This window comes from Gouania willdenowi, chromosome 15 (genome assembly GCF_900634775.1).
Source record: "Gouania willdenowi chromosome 15, fGouWil2.1, whole genome shotgun sequence".
Lineage (NCBI taxonomy): Eukaryota > Metazoa > Chordata > Actinopteri > Blenniiformes > Gobiesocidae > Gouania > Gouania willdenowi.
Genome location: NC_041058.1, coordinates 34,334,230 through 34,354,240, shown reverse-complemented (window position 1 = coordinate 34,354,240; position 20,011 = coordinate 34,334,230). Strand labels below are relative to the sequence as shown.

Here is a 20,011-nt window from a genome sequence, read left to right as displayed (position 1 = left end):
CCGGATGCTCTCAAGGGCCAAATTTGGCCGCCGGGCTTTGAGTTTGACACGTGTTTTAGATGAATAAATGCTTTTTGATCTTATCTTTGATATTAAATGTGTTGCAGTTTTTCTGTGTTTATGGAGCACAAAGCAGATTAAAATGAGTTGGGGCCATAATAATAATAATGTGTCATGTTATTACTCAGATGTGAGTTACCGTGGGCAGAGGCGTAGATCCCACAGTCGAATAAAGGTGTCATAGCCACAGGTGAGGAGCTGGAACGGCGACTCAAACACAATGTCCAGAACTCCAGCACCACGACGGAACTCTGAACCCAGAGAACACACACACGCCAGCCTGGGGGGGACAATAGAAAATCAGTGGGAAAACATTCACACAGAAGTATTCCCTTTCATTTCATTGTCATACCCATTATATGTAGTTACATGGACAGAATCCAGGTGAGCGTCAGAGACAACAAATTATTGCTTTTCTGGCTCTGAATGTGTACTAACCTCACTAAAATTGAAACATTGTACAGCAAATGTGCCAATTATTATTAATGCTTCAAAGAATAAATCAATTAAAAATGTAAAAATATTTATTTAACACTGACCAGGGCTTAGCACCATATTTTTGGCCCTGGGTACAAACCATCTTGTTGGGCTCCTACTGTCTGTTATGTTTTTTTACAGACCAACACTCTGACACAATCTGACTGCTCACACTGTACGTTCATACATGACACGTCGGGGTCTTGTTTCCGGAAATGCAACGTACACTGAAAAAAGAGAAACATTGCTGTTGTTCATTCAAAATGTTTTTTGCAATTGGCTTCAGTAAATAAATTAAATTGTCCTTTACAATTTAAACAATACAGATAGAGTCATGTGAGATAATTAAAAAAAATTTGATTGGTGTAATTGTGTAATATAAATCAACAGTTATTTACAATAGTTAAATTGACCTAATGAACATTTGTTTATTGAGGGCTCCTTGCGCATGCGTCGTGTCATGTTAGAACCTCCAATAGGGGGCAGCACTGAAAACAACCGCACTTGACTCTGCTCAATTAAAGCAGCAGAAATATCACGACATGTGCTCTGGAAGTTTCTTGCATTGCAACCGCAACCAACTGACCGAGACAGTGACTCTGGACTGTGCCACCCCAGCGGTAAAAGGTAAGTAAAGCTCCATTATCATGCGAGTAGTTTGACCAATGTGTTATACCTATAATAATAAACCCCCGACGTCTGTGTTTTATGTGGCGCATTTGCACGGCTTAACTGAGGTCTTAGAATTAACCGCGTGGTCGCTGTCCCTGGGGGCGCTGCTCTTGGTGCTGCTTCCGTTCTGGCCTGGGGTCTGGTCCCTGCTGGCTCTAGGCCCACCGGCGAGTGCCCGCTGGCTGCCCGTTCGGAGCGGCTCTGGCCGTCAGCTGGGCGTGGGCCTTGGCTCCGCTGCTGGGGTCTCGGGCGGGGGGCTCTCTGGGCCCTCCCCTCGGGGGTTGGGTGCTTGGGTGTGGGTGGGTGGGCGGGCGGGCGGGATGCTGGCGCGGGGCCTTGGGGTTGGGGTCGGTGGCGGGATACGCTGGGTGCTCGGCTGCTTGGGGCTTCCTCGGATGTGTCTGTGGGGGGCGGTGGCTGCCTCTCAGCCTGGGATCTTGGGGCATCTGGGGGGTTGCTCGGCCGTGTCGGGGTGGCCTGGGGCTCCCTGGCCCCCACTCTTTGTATGGGATTCAATCCCAAAGTGAGTTGATAATTTGGCACGTTCAAAATCACCCCAGAATTTGCTCAGGGTAAGCCCAGCTTTAAAAACGATTAAATCTTCAATATGTTAAACTACATAACATTTGCTCTGGATTTCCAGTCACTTTATTGCCCTTAACTGTGACTTATTCAACAATAGTTAATATTTTTCCTTTTCTGTCTGCACAGGGAGTATCCCACACCACAGCAATAGGGTGGTGACTCAAAGGCCAACTCCCTGTTGTGCTGCTACTGGCTGGTAAACTCCTTCTGGGTAAGTACACCTAATCTATAAGTCTGTATCAAAAGATTTGTGAGTGTTTAAGTTTATTCAATTTGAAACGTAAGATTTATAAAGGACCTAATTTTAAAGTGACAATGTGTTGCTTAACACCTTACAATAAACAAATTAAAATGAGGTGACACAAAGTACACAAAATGTTGATTTAGTGACCATAGGGGCTATACCCCCCCACAGCAGCTACAATTCGGTTTGAACTCTCAGGGGAATCGTACTAGCAATTCACTGGTTAAAAAAAGGAGTTTTGTGGCAGATGTTTCCTTTAGAGGCTGCACTAAAGCTGTCCCTAACGCACCCGTTATATTGATATACGTTGATCACGAATGGATCTAAATTGTCTAAGTGAATACATGAACGTATTTCACGCTGCATGTTGCAAAAACTTTCCCTTTAAGCATGGAGAATTTTTTTCAGCTTATCACATAGTTATGTAAGAGTTTGAAAGCAGCTAGAATTGGTTATACGGATTGACCGATACATCAGCTGGCCGATATCTGCGCTTTCTACTGCATTGGCCGATACTCCGGTGCATGGTTTTTCCGGCATGATTTACAGACAGGTAGGCTATCCACGGGCAGCTCTGTATTGTTGGAGAAGCTGCAGTGCATGTGCAGACCACGCATTGCCCCTCCCCTACCAGCAGAGTGCTGCTGCATGAACCTCAAAACAACAGCAAGTTTTAAACTTTCAAAGCATCTTTAATCCTTTTAAAACCGGACACTAGTGGCGACACATTTTTTTGAAAATACCATAACTTTTTGGCCGTTTATGGAATGGATGTAATTCCAATGGATTCTGAAAGATGAGAAGCGCAGCTTTGCACTGATACAGGACATTACGATAAAGGCAGCAGTGCCCGCAAACACACCTGAACATATATCAGCGCAAATCTGCACTTTGGAATCCATTGGAATCACATTGTTAAAGCATAAACGGTCAAAAAGTTACGGTACTTCAAAAATGTGTTTTGTGTCGCATCTGGTCCTAACATCCCTGCTGTGGCCATGAGAGAACAGTGGCTGTTCACTCATCGGTGGTGGTAGGGCTGGTGATACTGCAAATTTGGGTATCAACCCAATAACAAGTAAATCTAGGGCAAGTATCGCTGATACTGACACTGATACTTTTTGCTCAAAATTTCACAATCATTTAATGATTTTGCCTTTAATTATTGATCATGATTACGATCATAATAAAACACAGAACAAAGATTTTTGTTATAATTTGGTTCATCTGTGAACAGGAAGTTTATGCACCCATTGAAGTTAAATTTGAACTTGTCTATAATTACTTCAGAGATATATGGTTTGTCAAAAGTTGATACGTCACAAGCACACTCTATTCTTTTAATATGAAAATATGATTAATTGCTTGTAATGTTTGTTGAATAATGTAGATAAAAAAATAAAGTTGTTTATCATTGTCATTTTTATTATGTAAATTGGGGGTGCAAAACCAGTATCGGCTCAAGAAAATCGGTTGCCCATATCGGCCATCAGCTCAGCCCGAGGAGAAAAAAAAACTGCATCGGCCTGAAAAAATCCATATCGGTCGATCCCTAATTGGTTATCATCTTGACATACAGCACTCAAATATTTTAAGTAACTCAATTTGCTCTATAAAAATTGGTTGATTGAATCTGTTAATTTGTCCACTCATTTTTGTATCCAATGGAAATGAATGATAGCCTAGAAATCTGATTCTCATTCATCCTTTTTACCCAGTTGTCATCTGATGTGGAAATGTAAGCACTGTGGCAACACCTATTCTGGACGATCTCAAGTTTTGAAGCATTACAAATTGGACCATCAATCCATCCGGGGCCGTGGTTATTCCTGTATTCATCTAAATTGTCCATGGACATCCAAGACTTTTAAAGCTCTACTCGTCCACCTGAGCAGACACCATTCTCAGCAACAAAAATCTTCAAGCCGCAGGTTTTCATTTAGATGCACTGTTTGCCTCAACCATCTTCCCACCAAGTTTGACTATTTTCAGCACATTGGAAGACATTTAAAACAACATGAAGAGATCATTTGCATGTTCTCCAGTTGCAAATATAAAACTGTAAAGTATGGAGCTTTTCATGTGCACAAGTCAAGGCAACATACACCGCACACGCTCGATGATTTCAAACCTGGAATTGTATGTCCTTTAGACATTCCATCTCCTGCTAAATTATCAAAAAACGACAACAGAGAGGAGTTTACTGAGGAGAATGTAGATGAGGAACCTGTGGATGTGAAAGATTTGTCAAAAACAGTTGAACTGAAATTAGCCTCAATTTTACTCAAGCTGGAAAATGTTTTTCTGGTACCAGCTGTTGCTTGAAGATCTACAATATCTCTTAGGAAGTGCATTGGTGCCTGTAACACAGACTTCAATTCTGAGTTTTTTACATGAGAATAATTGCCAAATTGATGAATCTGTTGTAAATGATTTGGCTGCTCTCCTTTGCACCTCCAATCCAGTTCAAGCTGCCATAGGGAAAATGGACCTCTATCAACTAGCTTCAAACAAAAAGCTTACTATACAAAAAAGTTTTGTGTTGTTGAACCAATAGAATATGTTTTAGATCAGAAAAACAGGAAGTCTTTTCAGTATGTGCCTGTGTTGCAATCTCTGCAAAATTTGTTAGATTTTGATGCTGTATTACAAGAGACTACACATTTGAAGGAAAGATATAAGGGGACAGAGAGTGATAAGGTTTACAAGTCAGTTTGGGATGGACTTTTGTCTCAACAAAACAAGATTCTCTCAGAGGATTGTGCAATTTCATTGATTCTATACATAGACGAATTTGAGGTCTGTAATCCTCTTGGAACGTCACGCAAAAAGCATAAAGTTTGCGCATTGTATTGGATTTTGGGAAACTTGCCTACTGCTTACCACTCTGCACTGTCCTCCATCCAGTTAGCAGCCTTAATCAATAGCAATGATGTTAAGGCTTATGGTTATGCAAAGGTATTAGAGCCCCTAATTAATGATTTTCTCATTTTAGAGAACTCTGGGGTTTTTTTGCAGAAGTTGGGGAAAACACTAAAAGGTACACTGTTTTGTGTTGTAGCTGACAATCTCGGTGCACACAGCATAGGTGGATTTGTTGAAAACTTTTCTGGCAGATATGCATGTTGTTTCTGCACTGGTGAAAGACAAGATTTTCAAACAAAAGACGTGGCAAGTGGAGGCTTCGTTTTAAGATCTGAAACTGATCACAAAACACACTTAAAAATCCTTGAGGACAATTCCATAACCTGTTTTGGTGTTAAGAGGAAGTGTGTACTATCTGAAAAGCTTTCATCTTTCAATGTTACAAAATGTTTTCCACCTGACATTGTACATGATTTGTTTGAGGGCATTGTCCCTGTTGAAATAGCTCTGACTTTGAATGTGCTCATTGATAAAAAGTAGTTCTCATTGGCATTTTTGAACAAGGCAATTGTTGACTTTCCTTATAAACTAACTGATAAAAAAAACCGACCGCATCCTGTACCACAAACTTATGCAACCAGAAAAACGATTGGCGGCAACGCTCATGAGAACTGGGCGTTGCTAAGATTTCTCCCACTCTTAATAGGTCATACCGTGCCACCTCATGAACTATCATGGCAACTTATTTGTGACTTGAAGGACATTGTTGAACTTCTTGCCTCTCCTGTGCAAACTGACCAATCCCTTGGATATTTGTCTTTCAAGATATCTGAACATAGAACAAAATTCAAAGACGCGTTTCCAGACTCTCATTTGCTCCCTAAACATCACTACATTGAGCACTACCCGGCTTTGATCCGTGAGTATGGCCCCCTTGTTGCGCTTTGGACCATGCGCTTTGAAGCGAAGCACAGTTTCTTCAAGCGAGTGGTCCAACATACTAGCTGCTTTAAAAATATACTATTGTCTTTGGCGCAAAGACACCAGTTTCTTATGGCCTATCATCTCCATGTGTGCAACATTCCAAAGCAAAACCTTCAAGTGTCTGATGTGTCCAACTTTTCTGTTTGTATCATACGAGAGGAAATTGCTGCTGCTATAAAGAAGAAATACCCTGACATGGATTCTGTTTGTGTCACCAAAAATGCATCATTCAATGGAGTGAACAACAGAAATGGGATGATCCTAGCATATGGATCCCTTGCCGGAATGCCAGAGTTTACTGTGATCATTGAAATGATCATTGTTGAGAACAAGCTATTTTTCATTGTTCACAAGCTGGCTGCATGGTACCACGAACACTACTGCTCATATGAACTATCAAACTGTCCCACAAAGCAAGTAATGCTGCTGGAAGTTGATGAACTCTCTGATCCATATCCACTGCAGGAGTACTTTGTTCTGGGAAAGAGAATGATAACTCTGAAAAGATATGTGCATGTTTAAGGTGAATTGTTTATATAACAAGACATGTTTATGTTTTTATTATACAGAGCCCTAATGATTTTTTCCCCCCCACAGAAAACATGGCGCACTCAGCACCAGTTCGACTGCTTGTCATCTTAAGCGAAGAAGACAGCATGAGGGTTACACTTGACAATGGCGTTCCTGAGAGTGTTGAAGAACTTGTTCAAGTTGTGAAAAATATGTGTCAAGTTGGGGACTACATCCGGCTGCAGTACAAAGACGTGGACTTTGGAAACACATTTGTTAATGTGACATCTACTGATGTTATTACAGACCTTACAGTGCTAAAAGTCATTGAGCTTGATCCAGACTCTACAGTTGTGTTATATCCAGTGGATGTTCCTGTTTCACCATCGGCTAGTACATCTGTGGCCCTATTCTCACCACGTTCAGAAAGTGAGGAGTCCTTCTCAGGTTCTTGTAATTCTGACGATACAATAATCCTTAACCACTCTCCATCACAATTAAGAACACAACAGTGGCCCAAATTTTTCTGCATCCCTCGCTTCTCCTATGACATAGAAATGCAGCTCCTTAAGGGGAATGCAGAGTATGTAAAGAGCCAATCTACACTGACACGTAGCACTAAAATGCTCTCAAACATCCTGGAAATCCTTGCAGATGAAATCTACAAATTCAAAGCTTATCCTGAGGATTCAGACTTTGTGGATGTGGCCAGGGCTCTGATATTCAAGCACTCATGTCTCAAACAAGCTGGGTCTTCTGATGAACTCTTTGGGTGGAAACAAAGGTTCAAGGTTAAAATGGCCAACTATAGGTCAGCTCTCAAGGCACATGGATCATCTCCCGAAGTCAGTGTGAACACTCTGAATTCTAAGGCCTCAATGTCTCAAGACCACCCATCTAAAAACATTAAAAAGCCCAGGAGAGCAGAAGTAAACCATTTTCCATCATTGCCAACTGGCGAGACTCCTGAAAGCATTGAACTAGAGCGTCTTTCCATTTTGGAGGAAATGAAAAAGCGGCACAACAGACAACAGATTAAAATGAAGATGGCAGGAACCTTTGGGTACCACAGGCAAGAAATTGTCAACAGTGAGCCAAGCACAAAAGAAATCAGGGAAAGGTGGCCAGCACTTTTTCAACAAGAGGAGGTATGTTGTCAATCTTAGACTATGTATTATGGGCTCGACGTCGCTCCTCCATCATTTTCTATTGAACTTGCGCGATAAGGCAAAAACCGCGTGGTGATTTCTAGCATCCCGTGTTCGGTTTCACCTGGGTGGCAACAAGTTTCGCCTGACGCTGACGTTTGTCGCTCCCCGTGTGTGAAGCCCATTACAAAGTAAACGATGCTTGCAAAGTACATCTACATTGCCTGTAACATACAAATCAAAAGTAATCTGTCTTGGTGTTTTTAAGCTTTGATTTTTGTGTTTTTTAGATCCGTGCAGAGTTTTTAAGGATCACTACACGTCCATTGGAGACTACATTTGCTGCACAGTTGGATAAACACGCTGCCAAACTCATGGAAGTTGTAAGGAGAAAAGGAGGAGCTATTGGAGACAATGCTGCAGGGATTCTACATGATCATGATGAGGTAACCAGAGTAAAGAAGCGTGCTCACAAGTTTTTTTTTAATTAATTGAAATTAACTTGCTTTATGAAACGCTGATTGGATCTAAGCTTATATAGATCTAAGCTTATATGTGCTGACAGAGAAGACTTTGAACTTTCTGACAGTTTTTGTTTCATGTGGATGGGCCACATGAAAAATAAATCTGCATTTTGATGGTTACCAAAGTTGCCACAATAGAATTCTTACCTGCCTTCCACCTCAGGTTTAAACCAAGGCCTGTAAAAAAAAAAAGAAGATGGACGACATGGTTTCATTGGTTTCGATGTTGCCACCGAAGCCCTCATTTTCCCTTACTCCTGCTGCCACATGGTTCATTGTCGTAACAGTATTTTTTCAAAAACATCTATTGAAACGGATAATCAATGAAACAATGTACTACACCCATTACAGCACATGAAAATGTATGCTATTAACCCAAAACGAGTACATAGAATCCTTATAAGGCTGAGAAATTAATTTTTCAAAGTCGGAAATTTTGCCGTTTGCCTACATGGAAATGGGCAGGGTTATCTCTTATGCTGTGCCCAACAGACGGCGCTCAAATGGCACCTGCTGCAGCAGCCGGATCTGATATATTGTCAAACTATTTTTTATAGTCATTGGTTTAAACTATTGGCTGATTAGAATGTTGTGTCACATGAACACAATCTTTTTCAATATCAAAGAGGCATAACTTAAATTAAAGTAGTAAAAAATGAGCAACTATTTAGACCATAACGTAAACATTTCAGTAGTCATAGTTTTATTTTTTTCACAGGCTTCATCAAACGGTTCACTGAACGCATCTACACGAAGGCAGTGTCTTCTGAAGTTACTGATGGTTTTCCTGGGAGACACTGTGGATGCAATCATCAAAGAACATCAGGTATAACAGGCTAAACAATGTAAATAAAACTTGTCTTTGTTTAACATCGAAAGCTCCACATCAATTGGCAGTTTGTTCTTGAACTTTTCTGTAGCCGTAATTAAACGTTAGGTAGTGTTTGAAAATCATAAACTTAAGGCTCCAAAAATTTCTTCAGAATAGATTGAAAAAAACATCATACAATTTTAATTAAATTACTCTTGGCATTGACTTCTAATTTTTTTTTACTAAAAAAAATCTAGCATTCTTTCTCAAGTGTAAAGCACATTGGGGATAAATGGATACTTTAAAATGAGGGATGCACAATAGAAATTTGAATGGATACTATGGGGTAAAATGGCTGTCAAAGACGTACATGTGAAATAAAAATTCATACGCAACTTTCTAAAAGTTGAGCATAAATTCACAAAATATGATGCATAAACTTATCTTTACTTGAAAACACAAAAAGCTGTTTTTATCATGATGCAAATCACAGATTGTGTGGACTTTTTTTCTTTTTCAATAAAACAGTTTTGCTGTGTTCCGGTTATGTTCATATTATGGAGTTTAGACTTCTCCCCTGCAAGGCTCTAACAAAACTGAATCAAGAATGTAACAATGTGTGCTCCTCCCAGCGTTGTGCATAAAAAACAATGGATTTTTTTCTTAAACTCAAATTAAACTTTATTAAAAAAACATGAAAGGCTGTTGTTAATCTAATGTTGCTGTTTTAAAGGTTCAAAGTACCCTAAAGAAGATGAAAAGTACTGTATAAATGACTGAAATGTTCTGAAAACTCAAATGATACGATTAATTACCCTATGCACTTGTAATATTTCTGTAAGTTAAATAAAACAGAACTGATCGAAGCAGATACGCACAGTATTTAAAGCGGTTGGTGCCCTCTGGTTGGTGCCCTCACAGGTGTTGAAGGTCACTCATCCATAGTCTCTAAGTCGCATAAAAAAGAGCAGTGTGTTCTAAAATTCTTTTGGATGCAGTTCATGATTGACCATAAAATCATTGTATCAATTGTGAGTTATATTTTGTGTTAATTTGCTGTTTTGCAGGACCTGCAAGATTCGAATGTGGAAGTAGAGACCATGGCAGTCATCCTAACGCCCACAGATGTGAAAATCATTCTGGAAGGCGAAGAGGTTATGGCTGATCTGCATTTGGTGGTCGACGGATTTGTCATGCTGTTTGGGCTCATTTATGCCCTCAACATGCAGTACCCAAAGTCGTGTGGACGTACATTTGAGTTTGTTCAGAAGGTTCTTATGGGACTGGATGACAAGAAAATGAGCACTAAAGTTCACAAGCTGTGTGTCTTGCTACATGGCAAGTAGTTGCGGTAATTTCATGCCAATGATTACTATACAAATTGTAGGTTAAGCCAATGTTAAATTTTTTTCAGTGTACAAATTAGAAGAAGAAGAACTCGCCATTAAAACAGACGTAGAAGAAAAACCCAGAAGTGGAGAGACACTCGCAAATCTCAGCAAAAAGAGCTTTAAAAAAGAAAAGATGGCGACGTGATGGACCAGGAACTGGACAGACGTGGGCAATACAGTCCGTCACTTTTACAGCGGTCCTATGGTGTTCGCGCATGCACAGTGTGAGCGTTTATGTTAAGCTGGTCTGTGGCACTGCTTCAACTGTGAGATACCCTACGAGGAGCTCACGAGGAGCGACTGGATTTCAAACATGTTTAAAATCCTTACAACCTACGATTGCTGATCGGGAGCTGGTCGTGAGGTGTTAATCGCTTCTCCTGACCCCATGTATACTACACGATGCACGGCACATGATCTAGCAGAGACTTGCACGATCGCACAAAATAGTTGCATGAGTCGAAAATCGGGTCAAAATGGGCCAAAAATCGCACAGTGTATGTCTGCCTTTACCCTGAACTATCAGGCTGTTCACCCACTAATAGTTTTTTTTTCAGAGATCAGAACAGCCTGGATAAGTCTGTACGTCCTCCTTATGGAAGCGTCTCCATCAGCCTCAGAGTCCAGAGCACTGATCAATCCTGAACAAACCTAACGTGGTGATTTAACAACTTTATGCTGTTTATTCTTCTATTACAAACTGGCTGATTTTTACTGCATCCACACTGTTGCTGCTGCGGCAGTGGGAGCTCTTTCTCTCTCTGACAACATTTCTCCGCGTCGTTGCTATGGTGAGGCAGTGTACATCATGACAAAATGAGTGATCAGAATGATTCAGTGCGAGCAAGAACGATTTAATGGTAACAATTTTATTGTTCCACCTGGTATAATGTGATGGAGCTCATTTTTGTGGCGCCATGAAGCTCATAAAACCAGGAAAAATCCACAATTTAGCCGCGTCATTGTTTAAGCTGCAGGGTTAAAAAGAAAAAAGTAGTGGCTTAAAGTCTGGAAATTACGGTATACTAGTATTCTTACATTATTATGTAAGTTTTATTTTTTCTTCACAATAACCTAATGAATCCATATCCATTTCTTACTATATTTTAGCAGTTTATTGATAATTGTATTTGTGACTTGTGCTAAAAATCTTTTTATCTGGTTAATAAAAGGTAAATATAGAATGATTAGAATCATGGGGACAATCTGGACACCTACTTAAGACTTGGTGGCAGCAAAATTTAGTTTTAAATTTTTTTTTTCCATTAAAGATTTGACGTGCAAAAGGAATGTTCATGCATGAGAGTGCATGTAGTTTATTTCAAACATAATAATATATTGCCTAAAAAAGATGTGTGTTTTAAAACTCACCTCTGAAGAATTGAGTATAAAGTTGCTTTCCCTCATTTCACCTTCTCTCCCTCTCCTTTATTTCTTTATGTTTTTACCTGTTTTTCCTTTCTTGAAGAAAGACATGGTTTCCTGCTGCTGTCTATCTCCAGGTCGTACCATTTGTACTGTTTTAAAGGGGTGGGGGTAGGGCCCTGATGCAGCATGAATAATTGTTTTTTATTGCAAAACTTTACTTAACAAGGAGCTTATTTTCACACAGGACCCTTTTCATTCACATATAAATACTCTAAAACATGTTCAATTAAATTTTTGTACAGTACATATAAGTTATTATTCAACTATGTTATTGAAGACGCACACAGAGTACACACGCTCTGTGTGTTATGATTGCAGCGTGCATCATTACTTGTGCACATTGCTTTAATCCTATCCAAATAATCATCTTTACAACACGAACCAAGTACCGTCGTGATGAAAATCAAAGGTTGGTAAAAGTGTCACTGACCGAGGCTTCCTATTGGCTGCGCTCAGTCCAAAATGAAATATGACAAACAATGAAAACTCAGGGACTCATATTTATTTTTGTTATTTCTATTATAAATATATTAATTTTTTTCATAGAGCCATATTTCTATATCTATATTTACAGACAGTATGTTATTTAATACTAATAAGGTTTGTCATGTTAAATGCATGTTGTTTTACGATCATTTTTGCACCAATGATACATTAGGGATGGGGTACGCTGGGGGCCCCAATTTTGTCAGGGGTGGTCCTGTGTGTCACTGTAACCAATCAGCTGATTGATTAGATAAATTTACTGAGCTCCATCTTTCCAGAAGCATCCACAAACACTTGCTTTGATTCTGTTATGACACCAGATGTCAGTGTTGTCTCTGTAAGTTAAAGTTATTCTGCTAAGCAGTAAAAACTCAGTTTAATTGATTTTTGTTTGGTACTAGGATGTATATAATGTTTTATTGAGTGAGTAAAAAGCCTAAATAAACCCAGAGCTGCTGTGTAGCTGCTGGGATTAAAGCTGACACGTGGTGTGTCATGTCACGCTTTGACTCGATGTTCACCATGTTTTCTACACCGGATTTATAGCCTCAGTTATGTTGGACTAATTATTTCCTGATGTGTTGCAAACAATTATAAAGATACAAAAAAAATAAAAATAAATAAATCTAAATGTTCAGAACAGATCATAAATGTACTCTTTCATTAGTGTTGAGTCATTGGATAACACGGTTGTTTCAGCCCTGTGACATTTAAGAAACATTTTACTGTTCCTTAACTTAAACTGTCTTAAATTATTCATCCTATTTCACTGCGTCAGTCTGCAGAGTAAAGGTCTGGCAATAATCAGACCTATTTGTAACAAATCCAATTAAACTGAAAAAACCCCAAAAACAAACATTAAGCCCCTATGATACATTAGTTTGAGTCTGATCTAAAAACAGGGGTTTACAAGTGTTTTTGTAGGGCTTCTGATTTACCCTGATCATGAGAAACGGTTGTAAAAGAGATGGAAATACAATTCTTCTTGAACACAGTATTTTATTTTGAAGGTAAACGAGATGTTTTATTCTGTGTCTGTGCACGACTTCCAGCTTATCATTGTTTTTAAAATGTCTTCAAAACATCACAGGAATGAGCTCCGTTGAGCATTGATTTGCTGTTTTCTCCTCCAAAGAAACTTCAGACCAAGTCTGAAGTGCAACAGGTCAGCTGACTTCAGAAGGATCGCAAACGTACAGAAATATCAGGGTTCTCACCTGAACTGTTGAGCGTAGAAGCCCCTATGGTGTGATTTTTATTGCCTACGCTGTGATGTCACTGGTTGAAACACAGCGTTGGGGGCTTTCTGTTGTTTTTTTCTTTAAATCGGTATTATCGCAATAATTGTTGCACACTTGGACTTCCAGGCATGCCCGTGTTGTTTAAAGTCTCTTATTAATCTGAATAAACCAGAAACAAAGCCACACCGTCTATTTAATACAGGCGATTTGCTCGGATGCTCCCGTCTTCACCTGAAGACCCCGAGGACCCCTGCAGCCATTTAGCTGCCCCCGATGTTGCCTGTGTGCATCCTCAGCTTTGTAACCATAATCACGTCTAATATAAACAGTGTAGCTTCAACCAGACGTAGCGTGTAGTGGCACATGAAGCTACTCGTCAGGTTTATAACTCAATGGATCATTCTAGATGTGCGCACACAGATGTGAATACCGTCTGGTTGAAACAGGTTCAGGCTTAAAGGGACACTGGATTCATTCAGGTCGAACAAGTTCAGGCCGTGTTCTGTTTCAGGCTCAATTTGTTTTGTTTTGTGTCAATTAAATCTCTACTGTGTGCATTCTCTAAGTGAGTTTCCTTAAATAAGCGACCGCGTCCTCAGGTGATAAACTTTCTACAAACTATTTATGAGCCTTAACAGCGGTTCATTCATTAACATTTTTACATTTTTCAAGCATCACATATGTAAACAACATGGTTTGTTGGTTGGTTATTCACACACACGTCAGTCATGTGTCTCATGTTTGTTCACATTGAAATGTGTCTATAGGTTGACCCGCTCATTCTCCAAGTTCAAACGTATTAAAAACCAGTTGAGGAGCACAGTGGGACAGGAGAGACTGAGTGGACTTACCATGTTGTTCATAGAGAATGAGAGAACAAAATAAAATGGACATACAGAGCATCGTGGTTGAGTTCACGGAGCACAAGGCTGTCGTACGTCCTTCATATAGTGGTGAGTAGGTCTATAGTACTTCATATTAAATAGTGTTAGTGAACACGTGGGTCACTGTGTCAGTTTTACTAAACTTTATCAAATCTACCGATACAGGCTCTGAGCTGAAATGGTTAAAGTGGGTGTCAGAATAAAGCGCTCGCTATCCGTGGTGCTGAGAAGCTTTGAAGTTGTGTTAGTGACCATCCTAATGTTTTTGTTGTTCTATTGTTTTGTTTTACTTCATGTCGTTTGATGGACTTCAAAATGACAAAGCTTGTAAGCCCCACTTTTGCAGACGTATATTATGTAAAATGATGTTATCATGAGCTTTATTATTTGGGTTTAAAGGGCCCGGTCATTTGCCACGCCCCCGGGCCGGTGTCATGCAATGAGTTCACATCGTACTGAGATTGTACTGTATATGCGCATGTACGCACATGTGCACTAACGAAACATGATTTTTTTGCAAAAAAAAAAAAAAAAAAAAATCATTTTTGTTTGTTTTTGTTTTCAAAGTGAATGGACACGTGTTTTGTTTATTGGATTATGTTAGGGTTAGGGTTCTAATCTCAGTACGGTGGTAAACTCAGACCGTGACACTAGTGCATCCATCCATCCATTTTCAGACCCAATTGTTCCTGTTTTTCAGGGTCACAGGGTACACTTTATTTCTTGGGAATTTGTTTAATGTGTATAATGTTACTATGATTTCTGTGTCTGCACTGCGATGGCCGGAAGCCTTTCAAAATAAAAGCGAGCGGACAAACAACAACACGAGATTAACACTTAAGGCTATTCTATTAATGGCTATTTTTAATTTCTTTAATAATTTCCTTTAAAAATGTAATTCTTCTAATTGAATTAGCAAAATGGACAGCTAATTGGTTTGCTCTACAAATCTTGTTATAAAAACACCTGAAAAAAACCTGTTAAAACATGTTCAGACAGGCTTATGGATAATTATAGAAATTGTCTCTGGTCATTGCTTTTCACCTCTTTTGTTGTAAAAGTATTGTATTGCTTTATTTGAAAGGGGACAGTACAATTTCATATAACCTATGAACAAACATGGTTAAAAAAAGCCAGAATTAGCCAGGAGGCTATTTTTCATCTGTGTCCCCTGGCCAGGATGTAAAAAGGCAATAAAATACAAGCATGACAATACATGTACAAGTCAATAACAACAATGACAGTACCAGTTACAATATTAAAACACACAAAAAACCTGTTACAATATTAAAACACACAAAAAGCACGTGTTCAAAAGGCTACGTTATCTAGTACAATACAATGCAGTGCAACATGCTCGACTTTTAATGTTGGCAGACGTACATGTTACGGTCAAAAAAGGTCAAAAAGTATTTTTTGACCTTTGTGAAAAGCACTCTATAAATAAAATTAACTTAATATGTGACAGTGTAATGCTTCTACACTCTAACCTATTGCTGACTGTGCTTTTCTTCATTAACATATCATTTGATTCATTTACATAATGATTTACTTTTATGTAAGCTTACCTTGTATGTGTGTTTGCAACTGTTTTACTTACACTTTGCCATAATTCTATTTATTAATTGATGCAAAAAAAAGACTTCCTCTCTTCTTGTTTATCTACTTCTTCTTTTTCTTTTGTTTTATGGTGGGTTGCAAACAGCTAGGTGCATACTGCCTACCCTTCTGTTCCTCACAGAAGAACGGGTCACGACAGTGGAGGGGACATCTCAGTGCAGGTCTGTCATGACAATGCAGGTCTGCAGCCAGACTTTTGTGCTTTGAACCCCTATTATTTCTGATTAAAACCATGATTTCCATCTTTAAGATGACTATAATAATAATAAACGTTCCTGGATAACAGTGGATATTATTCAGATGAATGAATAAATGTGGTTATCACAGATTCATAGAACAATAAACCATCATTTTACTGACTTTATGGATGGACCCCAAATATCTCTCCCCTTTATTCATGACTCATGACTCTCTGGGACCTTTATTTTGGCCAAATGTGCCAAAAATGAAGAAAAGAAAGTCCTCTCTCTCTCTCTCTCTCTCTCTCTCTCTCTCTCTCTCTCTCTCTCTCTCTCTCTCTCTCTCTCTCTCTCTCTCTCTCTCTCTCTCTCTCTCTCTCTCTCTCTCTCTCTCTCTCTCTCTCTCTCTCTCTCTCTCTCTCTCTCTCTCTCTCTCTCTCTCTCTCTCTCTCTCACATCACAATAACTGTTGCTTTGTTGCCATGTAATACCCTCCATGACTGTGACTGTGCATGTTTGATACCGGCCTCATAGCAACCATTTAGAGGAGCCCACCATTGACCTTGGTGACCACGCATCTCTTGGCTTTAACTCGTGCCCCCGCCCCCTCTCTAACCCAAGCGCTGGTAATCCCAAGCCTTATCCTGGGGGCTTTCTTATTGGGCCAGGACCTTCACCACAGGGAGTCGTATTGGAGCACAGTCTTTCCATTGCTAAGCTGGGACCAATGGGGTGTCTGGGATAAGACTCAGTTTGTCTGTGTGGGTGGTGGGCTTGTAGCACCTAATTTTTATGACCAAACCAAAGAGAGCTTTGCACATGCAGTACAAAAGGAAAAGTCACCGAAGGTCTACTTAATTATATCTAAATAATGACTTCTCTATCACAGCACAAGCACTTAAAGACAGCTCATCCCTTTAAAAAAACAACAACAGGTGATTACAATCTGTGAAAACTCACAGACACAAGTCGGCAAAGGAAAAAGTCAATAATAGCTTGAGATCGTAAAGTTGAGCGGACACCTGTGTAAAGATGTAAAGAGTCAATAAGAGCTGGAGCTCTGTGTAAAACAACAAGGACTCTCAGTATTTACAGGTCTATCATCATCTGTCCCAATGAATGGATCTGGGTTAAACCAGTCTACAGAGGTTTGAAACAAATTCAGATGTTTTTTATAAAACTTTCTCACGACTATATATTAAATGCAAAGTATTGTAATTGATAACAATTACGAACAATTTATACAGAGCTTTCAGTCTGGCTTTAGAGCCAATCACAGCACAGAGACTGTCTTAGTTAAAGTAACCAATGATCTCCTCTTAGCCTCAGACAGAGGGTTGGTCTCAGTTCTGGTTCTCTTAGATCTCAGTGCAGCCTTCGATACAGTGGATCATCATCTACTGCTGCAGAGACTGGAAAGTGTTTTTGGGATTAAAGAAACAGCGCTGGGTTGGTTTAAATCCTACCTATCAGACAGAACCCACTTTGTTCATGTTAATAATCTCTCCTCAGCGCACGCCAGAGTTAATCATGGAGTTCCACAAGGTTCAGTTTTGGGACCAATACTCTTTACATTATATATGCTTCCACTACGTAACATTATCAGAAAACATGATATAAATTTCCATTGCTATGGAGATGATACACAGCTTTATCTCTCAATGAAATCAGATGAAACAGAAGTGATTTTATTTGGTCCAAAACACCTTAAAGATAAATTATCAGAGCAAAAAGTGTCTCTAGATGACATTACTCTGTCACCCAGCACCACAGTAAAAAATGTCTGACTTATCCTTTAACTCTCATATTAAACAAATCACAAGGACAGCTTTCTTCCACCTCCGTAATATCTATAAAATCAGGAATATCTTGACCCAGAGTGATGCTGAAAAATGAATCCATGCATGTGTTACATCTAGATTAGATTATTGTAACTCTCTACTGTCAGGATGTCCTAGTAACTCACTAAAAAGTCTCCAGTTAATTCAGAATGCTGCAGCTAGAATACTAACAGTTACTAACAGGAGAGAACATATTTCTACAGTATTGGCTTCTCTTCATTGGCTTCCTGTAAAATCTAGAATAGAGTTTAAAATCCTCCTGTTAACATACAAAGCTCTACATGATCAAGCTCCTGTGTATCTTAGAGGACTGTTAGTGCCCTATCGTCCAGGTAGATCACTCCACTCTCAGTCTGCTGGTCTTCTGGAAGTTCCTAACGTGTCTAGAAGCAGAACATTCAGCTACCAGGTTCCTCTCCTTTGGAACCAGCTCCCAGTCTTAGTATGGGAGGCTGCTATTCTCTCCACCTTTAAGGCTAAACTCAAAACCTTCTTATATGCTGAAGCGTATACCGTATAATAGCATTAACTTAACAGCTAGAGCAGACATGGGCTCGTCCATAAATGGTGGCATTTACTGGTTCAATAAACAGGAAGAGATTAAAACTCTGATGTAGCTGGCCAAGACAGGCTGACCTGATAATAATGTATCATGTTTTTCTGCAGTCAGTGTCTTCTCCTCGTCCTTCTCTCTCTGCTCTGTTTCAGGTGTCGTGAAGCTGATGATGTCACTTCCTGATCTGTGGTTCACGTCTCAACTAGTCTGAAACACTCTGATGTTCTATCTCTCTATCCTGTTCTGTTGGTCCTTCTGTCCACTAACCACAACCAGTCCACGCAGATGGCTGCCACCTCTGAACCTGGTTCTAACAGAGATTTCTTCCTGTTAAAAGGGGGTTGTTTCTTCTCACTGTCGCTAAACTTTCTTATTATGAATTTTATATTTTGATAAGCTCATTGAGATGGCTTTGTTGTAAATCACGCTATACAAATAAAGTTCAATTGAATTGAATAAAGACTCAATCACTAATTAAATAAATGTAGTTAAGGAGCTTCGACCACTGTTTTTACAAATGTGGCCTAAAATCTTTGAAATGTACTTATCAGTAGATTTACAGCATGTCTAACAAAACACATTATTTTGCACCATATTAATTGAATTACCTTTTAAAAATAGGACTACTTTACAGTTTTAGAGCCTGTGTTCCTCCATCTTGAAATCATGTGATTGATGATGTCACACGGCCCCAATGCCTGTAAATATGACATTCTTTTCTATTGGAGTGAAACATTCAGCATTGAGCTTTTTTGATCATTTAGCAGGTTTTTAGATCATTTCCTGATTATTTAGATCAACCAAAAGCAGCACAAGTTGTTATTTTGACTGAAAAAGCTACTAAATGATCTAAAAATCAGGTTGACTGTTTCACTCCAATAGAAAACAATGGGATGTTTACAGGCATTGGGGCCATGTGACATCATTAATCACGTGATTTCAAGATGGAGGAACACAGGCTCTAAAACATTTAAGTAGTCCTATTTTAATCATTTAAGTTAATAAGTTAATAAAACGAATATGGTGCAAAATAATGTGTTTTGTCAGACATAGATCTACTAATAAGTAAAAATAGTAGAGGATCCCTTACAAACAATTTTTGAGTATCTGTACTTCAGATGAATATTAATTTGAAAGACAAATATTGTCCTTTTTATTTTTCTATATTTCTATGGATGCGCTCGTGGTTAGTCTGTACTTTTACTCTGACATCAGGTCGCGTTTATGTTCCACCATTTCTTTAGTTCTAATAGAAAAACATTTCGGTTGACGCTCGTATGGTTCGACTATGGTTCGTATGGTGCTACTGCCACACAATTAACGCGTCACTCATCAGTGTGGTACTTTGATGCAGAATCCATGATGGCATCTCAGGTTTATGTTCTATTACTTTAAATGTTAGTTCTGTTTAACGTTACAAACTACATCACAGTCTACAAAAACCTCCAAAAGTGGTTAAACTTCAGTGGAATGATTAAAGTTGACCCTCTCCTCAGCATTGGGGG

At 39.3% G+C, this 20,011-nt stretch overlaps 1 protein-coding gene and 2 long non-coding RNA genes across 6 annotated transcripts in view; 2 read left to right on the top strand and 1 right to left on the bottom strand.

Annotated features, from left to right (window-relative positions):
* The window catches only part of fbxw4 (F-box and WD repeat domain containing 4), a 79,755-nt gene that overhangs the window by 7,490 nt on the left and 52,254 nt on the right, over positions 1 to 20,011 (bottom strand). For 3 of the 4 annotated variants that reach the window (XM_028468144.1, XM_028468146.1, XM_028468147.1), the window contains exons 7-8: positions 8,217 to 8,246; positions 200 to 340 (exon numbers count right to left, since the gene is read on the bottom strand). In XM_028468144.1, coding sequence (XP_028323945.1) covers positions 200 to 340; positions 8,217 to 8,246 — 171 coding nt within the window. The remainder of the gene's footprint in view (positions 1 to 199; positions 341 to 8,216; positions 8,247 to 20,011) is intronic. The other variant, XM_028468145.1, reaches the window with a different exon arrangement.
* LOC114476551 (uncharacterized) lies at positions 1,131 to 4,068 on the top strand. Its single transcript, XR_003675611.1, has 3 exons — positions 1,131 to 1,164; positions 1,921 to 2,005; positions 3,757 to 4,068. It is a non-coding gene; the product is annotated as an uncharacterized LOC114476551 (long non-coding RNA).
* LOC114476553 (uncharacterized) lies at positions 7,512 to 8,861 on the top strand. Its single transcript, XR_003675613.1, has 3 exons — positions 7,512 to 7,545; positions 7,836 to 7,991; positions 8,788 to 8,861. It is a non-coding gene; the product is annotated as an uncharacterized LOC114476553 (long non-coding RNA).